This window comes from Tamandua tetradactyla, chromosome 8, assembly GCF_023851605.1.
Source record: "Tamandua tetradactyla isolate mTamTet1 chromosome 8, mTamTet1.pri, whole genome shotgun sequence".
Classification (NCBI taxonomy): Eukaryota; Metazoa; Chordata; class Mammalia; order Pilosa; family Myrmecophagidae; genus Tamandua; species Tamandua tetradactyla.
The window spans coordinates 6,394,349-6,412,021 of NC_135334.1; the positions used below are offsets into that span (position 1 = coordinate 6,394,349).

Genomic DNA, 17,673 nt, shown 5'->3' on the forward strand with positions numbered 1-17,673 from the left:
AATGAACAGTATGACAAAGTCACAGAGATGGAAACATGTAGTACATGTATGGAAAACTGAGAATTACTCTATTTAGGTGAAGTAGCTCAGTGACAGGAAATGATGTTTGAAACAACGGTTGAAATGGTAGTTTAGAACTGTAGTATGGAAAGCTTTGAATGGCAGACTATGGAGCTTGGGCTTTACTCTATAGGTAGGAGTAAGTCTCTCTGCTGGATGCTTCAGTACTTCCTATATTTGTCTCCATTCACTGGCATGGGATTACGCAGGGCAGTTGAATGGAAATCATCACTTCTGGGTTCTATATCAGTTTGGGTTGCCAATTAGCTTTGCAACACAGGCAAGTTATATAGACTCTCAATTTTTTTGACCTTATAAAAAGTAAGTAATTATACTTTCATTCATTTATCTTTCTAACAAGGTTATTGAAATTATTCTTTTGAATTCCTTTGTAGTTAATCCTTTGAAAACTAATCAGGACTTCATAGTTATGACTGCTTTTCATTAATTCTTTTCTTATTATATGATTACATTAGGGCAGGCAACGATGACTCAGTGGCAGAGTTCTTGCCTGCCATGCTGGAGACCCGGGTTCGATTCCCAGAGCCTACCCATGCAAACAAACAAACAAAAAATATGATTACATCAGCAGTGATGTTTTCAGTATTAAAATTCATACTAGTTTGATTTATTTACTTCAGATATTTGCATGTCTTGGCTATATTGGAAGTTCAGAGTTTCCTACTCTTGCTTCTCCTCCCTAGGTAGCTGGGCCGCCCTTGAGTCCGTCTGCTCAGCAGTCTCAGCAGGGACTCAGCCCCTCCCAGATACCAGGCAGCTCTTCAGCACAGGGGCAGTCTCTCCAGCAGCAGCAACAGCAGCAGAGCTCATCTGTTCAACACACATACCTGCCCAATGCTTGGAATTCCTTCCGTGGCTATTGTAAGTAAGAACAGGGGGTGATGCAGTAGGTCATAGGTGGGGTATCTCCAGCCATTTGCCATAATTTCACCAGTTTTACAATAGATTCTCTGGATTAAAGTTTATCCATTGGCTCCATTTATATAAAATGTAGATATAAATAGAGACAGAATTAGATTATTGGTTATATACGGCTGGGGAAGGATAAAGGGATTGAGAGGTGACTGCTAAGGGACATGGATTTTTCTTTTTGGTTCTAAAATTGATTGTGGTGATGAATACACAACTCTGTGATTATACTAAAAGCCACTGGTTGTATACTTTGGATGGACTGTATGGTATATGACTATATCTCAATAAACTGTTCAGAAAAAAAAATGAGTGAGAACTTGGGAATTAGGCTGCCAGGGTAAGTGTGCAGTCCACCACCAACTAGTTCTACAGACATCTGAAGCTTTATGTTTGAAATGTCTTAATTTTTATATCCTGTATTAAGTGTTTCAGATTTATTAACTATATAGCAGAAAGGGTAAAGAAACAAAAAGGCAGATAAAAAAATGACTTGAAATCATTAATTATTCCAATTATCGAAGATTAACTATTGTTCCTATTCCATGGTCACCAAGGAGTCTTCTCTATGTGATTTAGCTTCCCTGTGTAAATTTCTCTAATGAGAAAAAATACCGTGGTCAGGCTGATTTGGTGTCGGTAATGGTTATAATTTTCTTTGTAAATTAATAAATTGGAATTCTGGGAGTGTTTTAAAAAGGCCTGGGAGAGGGTTGTTATTAAGGATTGTTACTGAAGAAAACCATTACAGTAAATGCTGCTTGACTTGTGGAAGACTCTACCATTTGACTAAAAAAGAGGACACATAGGTATTAGACCCAGGCTGTTCAAAGCTTAATACTGATATCAGTAATAACCACATTGATCATGATAGCTAACATTCTTTAAGCATTTACTGTGTCAGAATGATTCTAAACTATATTAATAGTAGAGACAATATAAATACAGGTGGGAGAAATATGTTCATGAAAAGTGTATATGGGCCAATTTTTGTAAATTAAAGTAAATATTAAAAGCACAAGAAGAGGCATCTGTTTGAAGGAACTCTGGGGATTCTTTATTTCAAAAATTAATAAAATTTTCACAAGTGTATCCATTGGCCATCTTCTATATTCTGTGGTAGTGTAGAAGACTACACTCTGATTGAGTTTCTTGACAGAGTTCAGGGTGGCATCTGGTCTCAGAGAGCTACCCTAGTATGATGTTTCAGAGATATTAAGTATATTTCTGAAGGAAGTTTTGGCAGGTAGTTTAAGTAGTAGAATAGATGGGGGTAAGCTATGTTGGTAGTGTTGATTAATCTCTTTGACCAGTATTTCTTGAATCCATCATCGTATTAGACCCAGGCTGTACAAAACTTAATACTGATATCAGTAATAACCACATCAATCATGATAGCTAATATTCTCTAAGTATTTACTGTGCCAGAATGATTCTAAACTATATATATATATATATATATATATATATAGGTTTGATAATTATTTACATTTTTCAGAGAAGGTAGTTTAGACATAGAGTAACTTGTTCAAGGAATATAGATAGTAAGAGGAGAATTTGAACCCATGCAGGCTGGCTCCAGAGTTAACACTTTAAACTATCCCACTGTGCTGCCTTCCCAGCGAGATAGCCTTTGGCTCAAAGACATCATCGTCGAGTGTAGAAGACAGATTATGTCTTAATTCCAAAACCCTGAGATTGGTGCTACAAAATCAGTAAGAGGCCAGCTGCCAAAGGTCAGAATAGGTGTTAGTGCACTGAAGGAAAGACTCTTTTTCTCATAGCAAACACCAGTAGAATCTTGATAAACAGGCTGACATTTATTTATACTTAGTTTAATTTCTGTAAAAGAAAGTGGAGCCAATGAGCATAAAGCGGAAATGTAACTATAGTGATTTGAGTTCAGCATTTACAATGCAGCATTATCAGTGGGCTTTTAAAAATACTTCATGAGTATATTAGCTTTCACTTTTGTTATTAAATTATAGAAGTGTCATAATAGAGGGTAAGTTTGCCTTGATTTTGTTCAAAATGACATCTGCTCAGCACCCAGAAGATAAAATTGACAAATTTTTATAAGTATACGTTTTTTGAACATTGTGTTCATTCTTTTTTTTGACATTCCCTTTGGCCCCTTTTACTTTTTGAATGTGGCCCAAGATTAGTACCTTGCCTGAGGAAGCCCTTCTCAACGCTTAGATGGTTGAGAACTGTTTGCCAATAAGGTGGCAGGAGAAAAATTCAACAAAATTCTGTTCTGTGGTGTTGCATTAATTTTTTTTAAACTTTTTTAATTGTATAGTAAAACATATATAAAAAGCAAAGAAATAAAAAAGCAATTGTTTTCAAAGCACCCTTCAACAAGTGGTTTCAGGACAGATCCCAGAGTCTGTCATGGACTACTATACGATCCTCTCATATTTTTCATTGTAGCTGCTCCAGGATATAGGAGGTTAGAGGGCTTAAATATTTTTTTATCATCACAATTGACTTTTTTCCTTACTTTTTTGTGGAAAATAACATATATACAAAAAAGCTGTAAATTTCAAAGCACAGCACCACAATTTGTTGTAGAACATATTTCAACTTTTGATATGGGTTACAATTTCACAATTTTAGGTTTTAACTTCTAGCTGCTCTAAAATCCTGGAGACTAAAAGAGAAATCAATTTAATGATTCAGCATTCATATTTATTTGTTCAATCCTACCTTCTATGTATAACTCCACCATCACCTTTGATCTTTCCATACATCTCTTTAGGGTTGTTTGGGCTATGGCAATTATAAATTTTTTTATATTGGAGGGGTCTGTTGCTAATATGGTGTAGGGAGATGGAACTATCTGATGTTCTGGAGAGGCTAGACTAGGTGTCAGGACTTTATCTGAACCAGGGACCCATCTGGAGGTTGTAGGTTTCTGGAAAGTTACTCTAGTGCATGGAACCCTTGTGGAATCTTATATATTGCCCAAGGTGTTCTTTAGGATTGGCTGGAATGATCCTGGTTGGGGGTTGGCAGGTTATGATAGGCAGCAAGGTTTACCTAACCTGAAGCTTGCGTAAGAGCAACCTCCAGAGTAGCCTCTTGACCCTATTTGAACTCTTTCTGCCACTAATACTTTATTAATTATACTTCTTTTCCCCCTTTTGGTCAGGATGGAATTGTTGATCCCATGGTGCCAGGTCTGTATTCATCCCTGGGAGTCATCTCCCATGTCACCAGGGAGACTTTCACCCCTGGATGTCATGTCCCACGTAGGAGGGAGAGCAATGATTTCACTTGCAGAGTTGGGCTTAGAGAGACTGAGGCTACATCTGAGCAACAACAGAGGTCTTCCAGAAGTATCTCTTAGGCATGCCTATAGGTAGTCTAAGCTTCTCTGCTACCTACATAAGCATCACAAAGTAAGCCTCATGATTGAGGGCATGGCCTGTTGATTTGGGTGTCCCTAAAGTTTGACACAACATCAGGGGATTCCTTGATGGCAAGATTTAATAGTTCCATATTCTTTCTCCCCTCTCTCAGGGGACTTTGCCAATACTTTTTGATTATCTGCTTAAAATACTCTAGGATGTTTCTAGGCATTACAATAATCTATACAGGATTAAAGTACCTCTTTCTTATTCTGTGCTCCCTGTGTTTCAATTGTTCAAATGAACTATGCAGATAGGTTGAATTAGATTATGTGCTACAGAAAATTTCAGATCAAATAAACCTTTCTTCCATTGGTCTCAAAGAGTATGTGTGATTCTAAAATATAGACACTGTCTTCCTTACCCCTATATTCTGAATTACTTTAACCTCAACTTGTTCAGCTTTGTTCTCATCTCTAAATACCAGGTTATATATATAAAACAGCCTCTCAAAATCAAGAAATAATAATCACCACTCTGGACTTAATGTGTCTGCTCTGAAAGCTTACAATCTAGGCCCCTGCTTTCTTATCACTATTTTCTAAAGGTGACCATACCATTGTTGTTCCTTTGTTTCTGGCTTATTTTGTCTCACCAAATGTCCTACACATTCATTCACATCGCTGCTTGCCTCACGACTTTGTTCCTTTTTTGTAGCAGCATAACCTTTGTTTGTAGGTATACACCATCGTTCACCAATCTACTTCTCCGTCAGTGCATCCTTCAGCCACCTGCATCCATGGGGCATCATGTAGAAGGCCCAAAGTCCACAGTCCATCAACATTCTCAATTTTAGATAATTTCATTGTTCCCCAGAGAACAAAAATCAGTAAACACACCCTTGCCACTAAACCTTTTAACTCTTGTCCCTCTCCTCATTATTTACCTCTGCTGTGCTGCGGTAGTGCTGATGGTTTCCTTTTGAACCTAGCTCATAGCATGCAATAGCAGTTTTCACCCTATACCCTGGACTTAAACATTCTTTATACAAAAAACATATTTTTGATGTAATTCTTATGAGAACTAATTCATATTTCTAGTGTGACTCAGTGGGACACATAGGTCTATATAACCCCTTTCAATCTTGTTCATCTTCAATATGGTAATATTACTTCTAGACCCACTAGAGAATCACCTTTGCTCCTATCTATTCTCTTACATTGGATTTGAACCTCATTAGCTAACAGTTCACCCATCTCTAGCTTCTACGTATCTCTAAGTCCCCTATATTCTGTATTATAAGCCTCTGAATTTACCATTATGCTGGTCATAAAAGTGGAATCATACAGTATCTATCCTTTTGTGTCTGGCTAATTTTGCTCAGCATTATGTCCTCAAGGCTTATCCATCTTGTCATGTGCTTCAGGACATCATTTCATCTTACTGCTGCATAATATTCCATCTATGTATTTACCATATTTTGTTGATCCACTTCTCTGTTGTTGGGCATTTGGTTTGTTTCCATCTTTTGCCGATTGTAAATAATGCTGTTATGAACATTGGTGTGCAAATGTCTGTTTGTGTCGTTGATTTCAGCTCTTCTGGGTATGTACCAAGTAGTGCTATTGCTGGGTCATAGGACAGCTCAATATTTAGTTTCCTAAGGAACTGCCAAACAATCTTCCATAGTGGCTGCACCATTATATGTTCCCACCAGCAGTGCATAAGTGTCCCAGTTTCTCCACATCCTCTCCAACATTTAGTTTCTGTTTGTTTAATTGCAGCCATTCTTGTATGTGACACCTCACATCGTATTTTTTTTTTTTAACACAGGCAGGCACCGGGAATTGAACCTGGGTCCTCTGGCATGGCAGGCAAGCATTCTTGCCTGCTGAACCACGGTGGCCGGCCCCTCATTGTAGTTTTGATCTACATTTCCCTGATAGCCAATGAAAATGAGCATCTCTTCATGTGCTTTTGAGCCATCTGTATTTGCTCTTCAGAAAAATGCCTATTCATATCTTTAGCCCATTTTATAACTGGGTTGTTTGTTCTTTTGTTGTTGGGTTGTATGATTTCTTTGTATATACAGGATATCAAACCTTTGTTTGATATGTGATTTCTAAATATTTTCTCCCATTGAGTTGGCTGCCTCTTCACCTTTTTGACAAAGTCTTTTGAGGTGTAGAGGCATTTTTTGATTTTGAGGAGTTCCCATTTATCTATTTTTATTGTTGTTGTTGCCTGTGCTTTGGGTGTAAAGTTTAGGAAGCTACCTCCTATTACTAGGTCTTGAAGATGTCTCCCTGCATTTTCTTCTAGAAGCTTTATGGAGCTAGTTCTTGTATTTAGGTGTTTGATCCATTTTTAGTTAATTTTTGTGTAAGATGTAAAATAGTGGTCCTTTTTCATTCTCTTGGCTATTGATATCCAGTTCGTCCATGTCCAATTATTGAAAAGACTATTTTGTTCCAATTCAGAGGGTTTGGGGCCTTGTCAAAAATCAGTTGGTCATAGATTTAGTGGTCTATTTCTGCACTCTTAATTCCATTCCATTGGTCAATTCTTCTGTCCTTGTATCAGTACCAAGCTGTTTTGACCACTGTGGCTTTATAATAGGCTTTAAAGTCAGGGAGTGTTAATCCTCCCACTTCATTCTTCTTTTTTAGGATGCTTTTAGTTATTTGGGGTCTCTTTCCCTTCCAGGTGAATTTGGTAGTTAGCTTTTCCAAATCTTCAGAGTATGTCGTTGGAATTTGGATTGGTATTGTGTTAAATCTGTAGATCAGTTTTGAGAATTGACATCTTAACTATATTTAGCCTTCCTATCCATGAGCAGGGAATGTCTTTCCACCTATTTAGATCTCCTTTGATTTCTTTTGGCAATGTTAAGTAGTTTTCTGTGTACAAATCCTTTATGTCCTTAGCTAAGTTCATTCCTAAGTATTTGATTTTTTTAGTTGCAATTTTGAATGGAATTTCTTCCTTAACTTAATCCTCAGCTAGGTCACTGCTTGTGTATAGAAATGTTACTGATTTTTGCAGGTTAATTTTATATCCCACCACCTTGTTGTATTTTTAGTTCAAGTAACTTTGCTGTAGATTTCTCAGATCTTCCAAGTATAGTATCATATCATCTCCAAATAATGAGAGTGTTACTTCTTCCTTTCCAATGTGGATGCCTTTTATTTCTTTGTCCCACCTGGTTGCTCTAGCTAGAACTTCTAGCACAGTGTTGAATAATAGTGGTAACAGTGGGCATTCTTGTCTTGTACCCAATCTTAGGGGAAAGCTTTGGTTTTTCATGTATTCCCTTTATCATATTGAAGTAGTTACCTTTTATTCCTATCTTTCGGAGTATTTTTTGTCAGGAAATTGTGCTGAATTTTGTTGAATGCTTTTTTCAGCATCAATTGAGATGATCATATGATTATTCCCTTTTGATTTGTTAATGTGTTATATTACATTCATTGATATTTCTTGTGTTGAACCATCCTTGCATTCCTGATATAAACCCCACTTGGTCATGGTATATAATTCTTTTGACACACTGTTGGATTCTATCTGCTAATATTTTATTGAGAATTTTTGCATCTAAGTTCATTAGGGAGATTGGCCTGTAGTTTTCTTTTTTTATAGCATCTTTACCTGGTTTTGGTATTAAAATTATATTAGCTTCATAAAATGAGTTAAGTACAATTCCTTTTTTCCTCAATTTTTTGGAAAAGTTTGAGTAGGATTGATGTTAGTTCTTTCTGGAATTTGTTTGATAAAATTCCCCTGTGAAGCCATCTGGCCCAGGGCTTTTATTTGTAGGAAGATTTTTGATAACTGATTGAATCTCTTTACTTGTGATTGGTTTGTTGAGATCTTCTGTTTCTTCCTGAGTCAGTGTAGCTTGTTTGTGTGTCTCCAGAAATTTGTTTATTTCATCTAAATTGTCTAGTTTGTTGGTGTATAGTTCTTCATAGTATCCTGTATGATTTCTTTTATTTCTTCAGGCTCTGAGGTAATGCACCCCTTCTCATTTCTGACTTTATTTGCAACCTCTCTATTTTTCTTTGTCAGTCTTGCTAGTGGCCCATCAATTTTTTTTTTTGCATTTCAAAAAGAGAATATTTATTGTTTTTTCTTCATTAGAACTTCCTTTTCAGCGTCCCAAAGTAAAGCATAACCAAGACTTATCAGACATGTGGGGAATACACTAACAGCTTGTTGACAAGGGACTGAAACAAAGATCAGTGTGGCTCACACAAACACAGCATGATTTTCCCCAGGATCCCTGGCACCCTCACATGAAGGAGTCTTCATCGTGCCCAAGCCTGGCTGCCTTGTGACAGACATGGAGGCTGCAACCATGGAGGCCTGGGGCGAGGAGGCAACAGGAGCAGGGACCAGGAAACGATGATCCTATCTTGATGAAGACCCTATAAATCCACCCCCCTCACTGGCACACATACCTCTAACATGTTTTGATTCTGACACTGACTTAAATAAGTAGTTGAAGAAGTGGTGTGCATTTTTCCAGGATCTGGTGAAACCTGCTCCAGCAGACATGAGTTCGGCAAAGCCAGGCCATTGAGGCACCTCGGGATGGAAAGATGCTCCTGGCTCTGCTGGGTTTCAGGATGCTGGGAGCTCTGCAGGGGTGGAGCCGGGAGGAAGGAGGGATGTTCTGTAGACAGCTGGCTGCTAGTGTGAGTGGCCCATCAATTTTACTGATTTTCTTAAAGAACCAACTTTTGGTTTTATTGATTCTTTTTATTGCTCTTTTGTAGTCCCATTCATTTATCTTTGCTTTAATCTTTGTATTTCTCTTCTTCTATTTGCTTTGCAGTTACTTTGCTGTGCTTTCTCAAGTTCCTCCAGGTTTGCTGTTAAGTCCTTAAATTTTGCTCTTTGTTGTTTTTCTTTTTTGAATGGGCAGGTGCTGGGAATTGAACCCAGGTCTCTGGCATGGCAGGTGAGAACTCTGCCTGCTGAGCCACCGTGGCCTGCCCTCTTTCTTGTTTTTTAATATAGGCATTTAGGGCAATAAATTTCCCTCTCAGCACAGCCTTTGCTGCATCCCATAAGTTCTGATAAGTTATATTCTCATTTTCATTCATCTCCAGATAGCTACTGATTTCTCTAGCAATTTCCTCTTTGACCCACTGGTTGTTTAAGAGTGTGTTATTTAATCTCCATATATTTATGAATGTCCTCATTCTTTGGTGGTTATTGAGATCCAGCTTCATCCCCTTGTGGTCAGAGAAAGTGCTTTGAATAATTTCAGTGTTTTTAAATTTATAAAGACCTGTTTTGTAACCCAGCATATAATCAGTCCTGGAGAATGTTCCATGAGCACTAGAGAAAAATGTATAACCTTGTGCTTTGGGGAGCAATGACTTATATATGTCTGTTAGGTCTAATTCATTTATCAAGTTATTTAATTTCTCTATTTCCTTGTTGATCTTCTGTCTGGTTGTTCTATCTATAGAGGAGAGTGGTATATTGAAGTCTCCTACTATTATTATTGAAACATCTATTGCTCCCTTCGGTTCTGCCAATGTCTGTCTCATGTACTTTGGAGCTCCTTGATTGGGAGCATAAACATTTATGATTGTTATATCTTCTTGGTGAATTGACCCTTCATTAGTATATAGTGCCCTTCTTTGTCTCTTATGATGTCTTTACATGTAAGTCTATTTTGTCCGATAATAGTATAGCTACTCCTGCTTTCTTTTGGTTACAACTTGTCTGGAAGATCTTTTTCCATCCTTTCACTTTCAATCTATTTGTATCCTTGTGTCCAAGATAAGTCTCTTGTAAGCAACATATAGTTGGATTGTGTTTCTTAATCCATTATGCCAAATCTGTATCTTTTAATTGGTCAGTTTAGTCCATTAACATTCAAAGTTATTACTGAAAATGTGTTTCTTGATTCCTCCATCTTATCTTTTTTATTTTATTTGTCAGATTTTTATATTCTTTTCCCTTTTTCTCTTTGTATTCTTTAAATTACCCATAGTGATACTGTTAGATTCTGTGCCCTCCTCCAGACCTTCTCCTGCCTTTTTTTTTTTTTTCCAGCTGGCAGAACTCCTTTTAGTATTTCTTATTGGACCAGTCTCTTGTTGACAGATTCTTTCAGGACTTCTTTGTCTGTGAAAACTTTAATCTCTCACTCAGTTTTGAAGGACAATTTGGCTGGGTACAGAATTCTTGGCTGGAAGTCTTTCTCGTTCAGGGTCTTGAATATATCATACCACTGCCTTCTCGCCTCCAGGGTACTAGTTGAGTAGTCTGAACTCAGGCCTATTTGGTTTCCCTTGTATGTAGTAGATTGTTTTTCTCTTGCTGCTTTCACTGCTTCTCTTCAACATTTGACAGACTGATTAGTATGTGCCTTGGGGACGGCCTATTTGGATTTATTCTGTTTGGAGTTCTTTGGGCTTCTTTGACTTGTATATTTATGTCCTTTATGAGGATTGGGAAGTTTTTGCCCATTATATCTTCAACTACTCTTCCTAGCCATTTACTCCTCTCTCTTCTCCTTCTGGGACACCAATGATTCTTATATTCGTGTGCTTTGTTTTGTCTATCATTTCCCTGAGTTCCCAGTCAATTTTTTCCAACTTTTTTGCCATTTGCTGTTTTGAGTCTTCAAAGTCAATTATCCTTTTCTCTATATCACTTATTCTTTCTTCTGTCTCTTCAAATCTGGTGTTGTGTGCCTCTAGTATGTTTTTTATTTGGTCAACAGAATCTTTAATGTATATGATATCCACTATTTTTCTATTTATTCTTTCAAATTCCTCCTTATGCTATTCAACTGTCTTCTTGATCTCCTTTATGTCATTTGCTATCCCACTTATTTTCTTAAGTAGAGTTGCATGAAGATCTTTGATTGTTCCAACGTCTGTGTCTCCTCTGGTGTTTTAATTTGGTCATTAGGCATGGCTGTATCTATCTGTATTGTGATATGCTTTGTGTTCTTCTGCTGTCTTGGTGGCATGTAAATATCTTGATTGATTTACTTTGGGAGTTGATTTGTTTCAGTAGTCTAAGGCCTTGTGTTTGTGGGATGGTTGTACAGCAGGGAGCAGGGCATGGTTTGTGGACTCAGTGCAGTGATTTGTTTCAGGGTAGGTATTGGTGCACAGATGCTTGTGAACATGGGTGCCCAGAGGCCAGGGAGGATGTAGCTGTGTGAGTACAGTTGTCTGGGGGGCACAACCCTGGTGTGCGCTGGTCTAAGACAGGGGGTCCTTTGTGTGCATGCATAGAGCTGTGGCAGCAGGTTGGCATTATGCCTTTGTGGACTGGGTGCAGATGCGACCCAGCTGTGCAGGTCAGGACTTTCTCAGAGCTGGGAGTGTGGCTGAGGGCCGTGTACCTGCATGGTTCTAGGACTGCTGTAGCGTTCAGTTCCCAGAGCTGAATGATGTGATTAGGGGCCATGTGTGTGTGGGGGCCTGGGAGTGCCGTAACAGATGCACAGAGCTCAGGCAGGGAAGAGTGAGACTGTACGACACTATGGGTGGGGGTGGTGGAGGCAGGGGTAGCCTAAGTATGGAGGTTAGCGCCTGCAGCCTTTATGCGCTGGCAACAGCCTGCAGGGGAAAGGGTTGGGGAGATAGTGCTCGGGAGGGGTGCAGGAGAGGTGGGTTAGGGTGCACTTGGGGTGGGGGAGTGGGGCAGGTACGTGCACTGGGGGCTGGTGGGGTGGGGCCATCTGGAGCACAGGAAATGGTAGCGGATGATAGGGTTTTGGTGTGTGGGGTATAGGTTGAGTCACTGGTCACTGGGCTGCGCTGGTGAGGGTAGCACACCCAAAGAATATGGCCTGGCTTACTTCCTAGTCCTGGGCTCCAATGCATGCACTCCCATGGGCTCTGTGGCTCTGTGACTGTGCATCAGTCTGGAGAGCTTTCTGCCTCTCAGTTCCTCGGCCTCTGCAACCAGTGTGTTCATTCTTGAATAAAGTGAGTTCAGTGTTGGCTTGTAGATAGTAAAAAGAAAATACTTATTTTTATTCAATAAATGCTTTCTTTCAAAAAAAGAAAGTGAAATAATGAAGCTATCCATGTAACAATAATATGCTAGCATTCTAACCTGAATAAAAGATTCTGGAACAGAAAATTCTTCATTAGGAAAAATGTCAACAAGTACAAAAGCAGAGAGAATAGTATATTAAGCCCCTGTGTACCCGTGATCCAGTATTAACAGTTATCAACTCATAGTTAGTCTTGTTTTATATATACCCCATCCTCCAACGGAATTATTATCCAGATATCATATTTCATCCATAACTATTTTAGTGTCTATCTCTAAAACCAAAGGAATATATTTTTTTAAAAACAGCTGCAATACCATCATCATACCTAAAATTAAGTAACAGTAATTCTTTAATACCATGAAATATCTAGTCAGTGTCCATATTTCTGTGATTGTCTCATAAATGTTTTCTTTCTAAGCTTCTTTTTTTGTTTGTTTTTAATAAATATTTTTATTGTCAAACTCAACAAACATACAAACATTCTTGACATACTAATATTCCATACATGGTTATAATCAAGGGCTCACAATATCATCATATAGTTGTGTATTCATCACCATGATTGTTTTTTTGAACATTTGCATCTCTCCAGCAAAAAAAAAAGAAAAAAGAAAAAACTCATACATACCACACCCCTTGCCCCTCCCTCTCATTGACCATTAGTATTTCAATCTACTCAATTTATTTTAACCTTTGTTCACCCTATTATTTATTTTTTTAAATCCATATTTTTTACTCATCTGTCCATACGTTAGATAAAAGGAGCATCAGACACAATGTTTTCATAATCACACTGTCACCTTGTAAAGGCTATATCATTACACAAATGTTTTTTAAACAGTTGGTTCATACTTAGCTTCAAATATAAATAAAAGCAATTGATTATGTCTTTTGAGTTCCTATTAATTTATACGTTCTCTCTCTTTCTTTTAAATTGAAATTTTGTGTATTGAAGAAACTGGCTTATTTGTCCTGAAGAGTTTCCCACATTCTAGATTTAGTTGGTTGCATCCCCATCCTGTCATTCAGCAGCTTTCTTCTGTCCCTTTTATTTCCTATAGAATGATAAATAGATCTAGGGACTGATCAGATTCAGGCTTAGTTTTATTTCTCCCGAAGATAAAAGCTGGTGTCGTGTACTTTCATCAGGAGGTACATAATGTTTGGTTGTCTCTCTTTTTCTGACATTAGTTCGATTATTTTATTAAGAGTTGCAAAGGTGTGTATTCTAAATTAATCATTCTTTATTCAATAATTAGCTAGAAAACTTCTATAAAGAAAAACATTTGACCACAACTACCAGCTTATTCTGAGGTATAGTTTGCATAGGAAAGGTAGGATAAATGCTTTAAATAACTGATACATACCCTTTATTTATCAGTTTTCAAAATAATGAGTTAGTGTCCTGACACTATCCAAGGTGACCAACGAGGGGAGTGTGTGTGTGTGTGTGTGTGTGTGTGTGTATGTTAGTGTCACTATGTCCTCCTGAATTTCAACATACTTGATGTGTTTCAATCCATTACAGTGATTACTGATTCTCAGATCATCCCATCTTTGGCCAGTGGGCACCTCCTCAAGTTGGCCCTGCATCTTTTTTACGTGAACTCGGTAGTCTTTTATAGCATCTTGCATTCTTTTGTATGACATGATGTTCTGGGCTCATCCTATACATTGTCTGCTCCATTTTTTACAAGAAGTTTTGGTCCCTTTTAATAGAGACTATTATTTAGAAAACATCAACTGAATGCTAGGGTGAACTTTATTTTTAATATGCTTTAATAACTGGTGGTAAAGCAAAATCAAGTTAGATTAATTTATGATTACTAGGCAACAGTGGATTAATTTGTGCCACCTATCCAAATCCAAATATAAAAGGTAAAAATACTGAGCAAACTGCTAAATCTTTGTAAGTTATTTCGAAGTTAAAAAAAAATTGAATATTTGTTTTTATGGGATGTTCAGAAGCCACACTTGAAGTGGAATTCATTGATTGTCTCTAGTATTTGGCAGCTGTGTACTGGACTCTTCTCATATGATCAGTTCTCATCACAAATGCTTTCATTATATGAAGAAATTGCATCATCAGAAGCACCTACAGCAAGCAAACCCATGGGACATATCTCTGGAGAATGTGGCCAGTGGTTAGGTATTTGTTTCTATAACGTGTATTAACATCTGAGACCACTGACTATGGATATTTTCTGTTTTTCAGCATCTGAGATTCAGATGATGACACTTCCCCCAGGTCAGTTTGTGATTACAGATAGTGGTGTGGCAACTCCTGTTACCACTGGCCAAGTGAAGGCAGTCACTCCGGTAAGTTATGCTGCTTGGGAGGGTTCTTCCTGTCCACCACACTGCACTCCCTATCCTCCTCTCCCAACTGACTCATTATGGCTGCTGTCACGAAAACCACACATGGCTTTTGGCTTAAACAACAATCATTTGTTGGCTCATGGTTTCAGAGGCCAGAAGTCCAACATTGAGAAACCATCAAGGCTTGCTTTTTCCCCAAAGACTATAGTGTTCTGGTGCTGGCTGGTGGTGATCCTTGGGGTTCCTTGGCTTCCCATCATATGGCAATGTCCTTTCCTTTTTTCTGTTCTTCTGGGTGTCTTCTGAGTTCCCACTTCTGACTCTATAAGGCCTCCAGTAATCCATATTAAGACCCACCTTAATTCGGTTGGACCACACCTTAACAAATGCTAATATCTTCAAGAGGTCCTATTTACGATGGGTTCACATCCACAGGAATGCAGATTGAGGTTAAGAACATGTCTAACTGGGGTATATAATTCAGTCCATCACACCAGCTTTCCATGTCTAAATGAGAAGTACCTCCTCTGTACTCCTGCAGTACCCTCTGGTACTATATTATAACCCTTATCTCATGGTTCTGTCTTCTCCCAGTAGACTATGAATTTCATGGAAGCTGGGTCTTGGTTTTTATCTCTTTATCCTCAGTGTGTGAGACTGAGATATAGCAAATGTTCAACAAATATGTATTTAATTACTAACTGTAATAAAACTCCTAGATCCATACATATATGGATTAATAACTGACTACCCTTTTTCTGTGCTTCTTAGAAAGTATATGAGTCCTCAAGACTACTGGTTTTCAACTGGGTTGTGAGAGAATAATATAATGACTCAAATATGGAGATACTTTTAACTATTTTAAATAATCCACATATCCCAAGGTGAAAAACACTGCGTAAATTATATAAAATGTAATATATAGGGCAGGTCAATTTGTGTCTGCCCAACATATCTTCACAACTTTTTATCCTCAGTGGTTTGTTTTGGCTTGCCTTTAAATTGTTAGAAACAAGTATGTAAATTTAAATAAAAAAAAACGATATCTATATCTTAAATGGCTAGAGATATAGAAATATTGGGATGTTCCCAGAAAAGACAGACTGTTTCCCAAGAGGCGCCAAAGAGTAGCAGGGGCCTCAAAAACTTGATTTTTCTAAAAAAGCATACTGAGCCTATGGGGATCTTTTATTATTATAACCACTGATCTTTTAAAAAAATATTTTTCTCTCAATTTTTATTGCTGAAGGGGAGGTAAGAGATTATTTTTCTATAAAATACTATAAAAATATTTCATCTTTTTATAAAGATTAACAGAGGACATGGCTTGTCAAAGGAGAACAAGTAGGATTAGAACCAAGTCCGTTTTCTTTCTTTTAAATTTTTTTTTTTTTACGTAGGCAGGCACCGGGAACCAAATCTGGGTGTCTGACGTGGCGAGAACTCTGCCACCGAGCCACTGTTGCCCACCCTCTTTTAAACTTTTTAATATAGTAGCTGGTAGAGAGTACAAAAATTTCCCATTTTAACCACATTCCAGTGTACAATTCAGTAATGTTATGCTCCTTCACTGACATCTGTCACCCCTCCTTTTTTCATCTCCTCAAACAGAAACTTCTCACCCATTAAGCTGTCATTCCCACTTCTTGCCCAGCCTTTCCTGTCCCTGGTAACCTGTAAATCACCATCTGTTTCTGTGAAGTTTGGGAACCACTGATCTTTTTTTTTTCTCTTTCGATGCAATTTTATTGAGATATAGCCACACACACTGTAATCTCCCAAAGTATAAATCAGTAGTTCATAGTATCATCATATTGTTGTTGATATTCAAAACCACAATAAATTTTAGGACATTTTCATTACTCAAAAAAAGAAAAAAGAAAACCATAGCATCCCATAGCCCTTACCCCCATTATTATTATTATTTTTATCTTTATTTTATTAATCATCTACCCATACACTAGATAATGGGAATGTCAGTCACAAGGTTTTCACAATCACATGGTCACATGATAAAAGCTGAATAGTTATACAATCATTATCAAAGATCAAAGCTCCTGGATTACAGTTCAACAATTTCAGATATTTCCCTCTGGCTACTTTGACATACTAGAAACTAAAAAGAAATATCTATATATGAGTCAGTAGTCATAATCATTTGTTAAATCCCAATTTCTCAGTTACCCCTCCGCCTTCTCATTTGATTTTTTTCTCAGTCTTCAGGGATAGCTGGGCAATGACCATTATAACTTCGTGCAGGAAAGGGCTGCCAACCTTCTGAGGCAGAGGAATGCAACTTGTTGATATTCTTGGAGAGACTGGAACCTCTGGGTTTCAGGGCTTATCAGGCATAGGAACAATCTGGAGGCCTTAAGTTTCTGAAAAAATAAATTTACTAAGAAAAATTTTTATGGAGTTATAGATAGAGCCCAGGGTATTCTTTAAGGTTTTCAGGAATATTCTTGGCTGGAGCTTGGCATATTGGGAGCCAGTGATTTTGACTGCCCATCTTAGAGGCATTCTGCCTCTTCAAGGTGATTTTAAATATCTCTACTTTGATTTATTTTGTATTAATCCTAAAACTTAATTGACAGATTATCATTTTATTTCCCAAATTTCTAAATTCTTAGGAGCAGCACAATAGAACGTATTTTCTTTGTCATGTGGTTTACTAATTTCTGTATCTGAAATTCTTGACTTTATTACTTAGCTAAAAAAGAAACAAAACAAAAAACCACTAAAGTACTTCCTTAACTTACCTTGGCAGTCAATTATTCTGACTGATCAGTACTCTCTAAAAGGAGGAGGTGAAGCATTGCTCCTAGATTCCCATCTTGGGTTTCATTTCCTTTGTAACATTTCTTTGCATATTTCCTTCTCCCCCCAGCCATCTCCTGCCCCCTCTTTTGGCCTCAAGATTTTTTTGTTTTAATTGGCCTCAGATTTTTAATGATCACTTTTTCCCTGCCC

General features: G+C 37.7%; 1 protein-coding gene across 6 annotated transcripts in view; it reads left to right on the forward strand.

The window, feature by feature from the left end:
* Positions 1-17,673, forward strand: part of PRDM10 (PR/SET domain 10) — a 135,632-nt gene that overhangs the window by 114,958 nt on the left and 3,001 nt on the right. For all 6 annotated transcript variants that reach the window (XM_077112435.1, XM_077112434.1, XM_077112438.1 and 3 more), the window contains 2 exons: positions 765-942; positions 14,600-14,703. In XM_077112435.1, the coding sequence (XP_076968550.1) occupies positions 765-942; positions 14,600-14,703 (282 nt within the window). The remainder of the gene's footprint in view (positions 1-764; positions 943-14,599; positions 14,704-17,673) is intronic.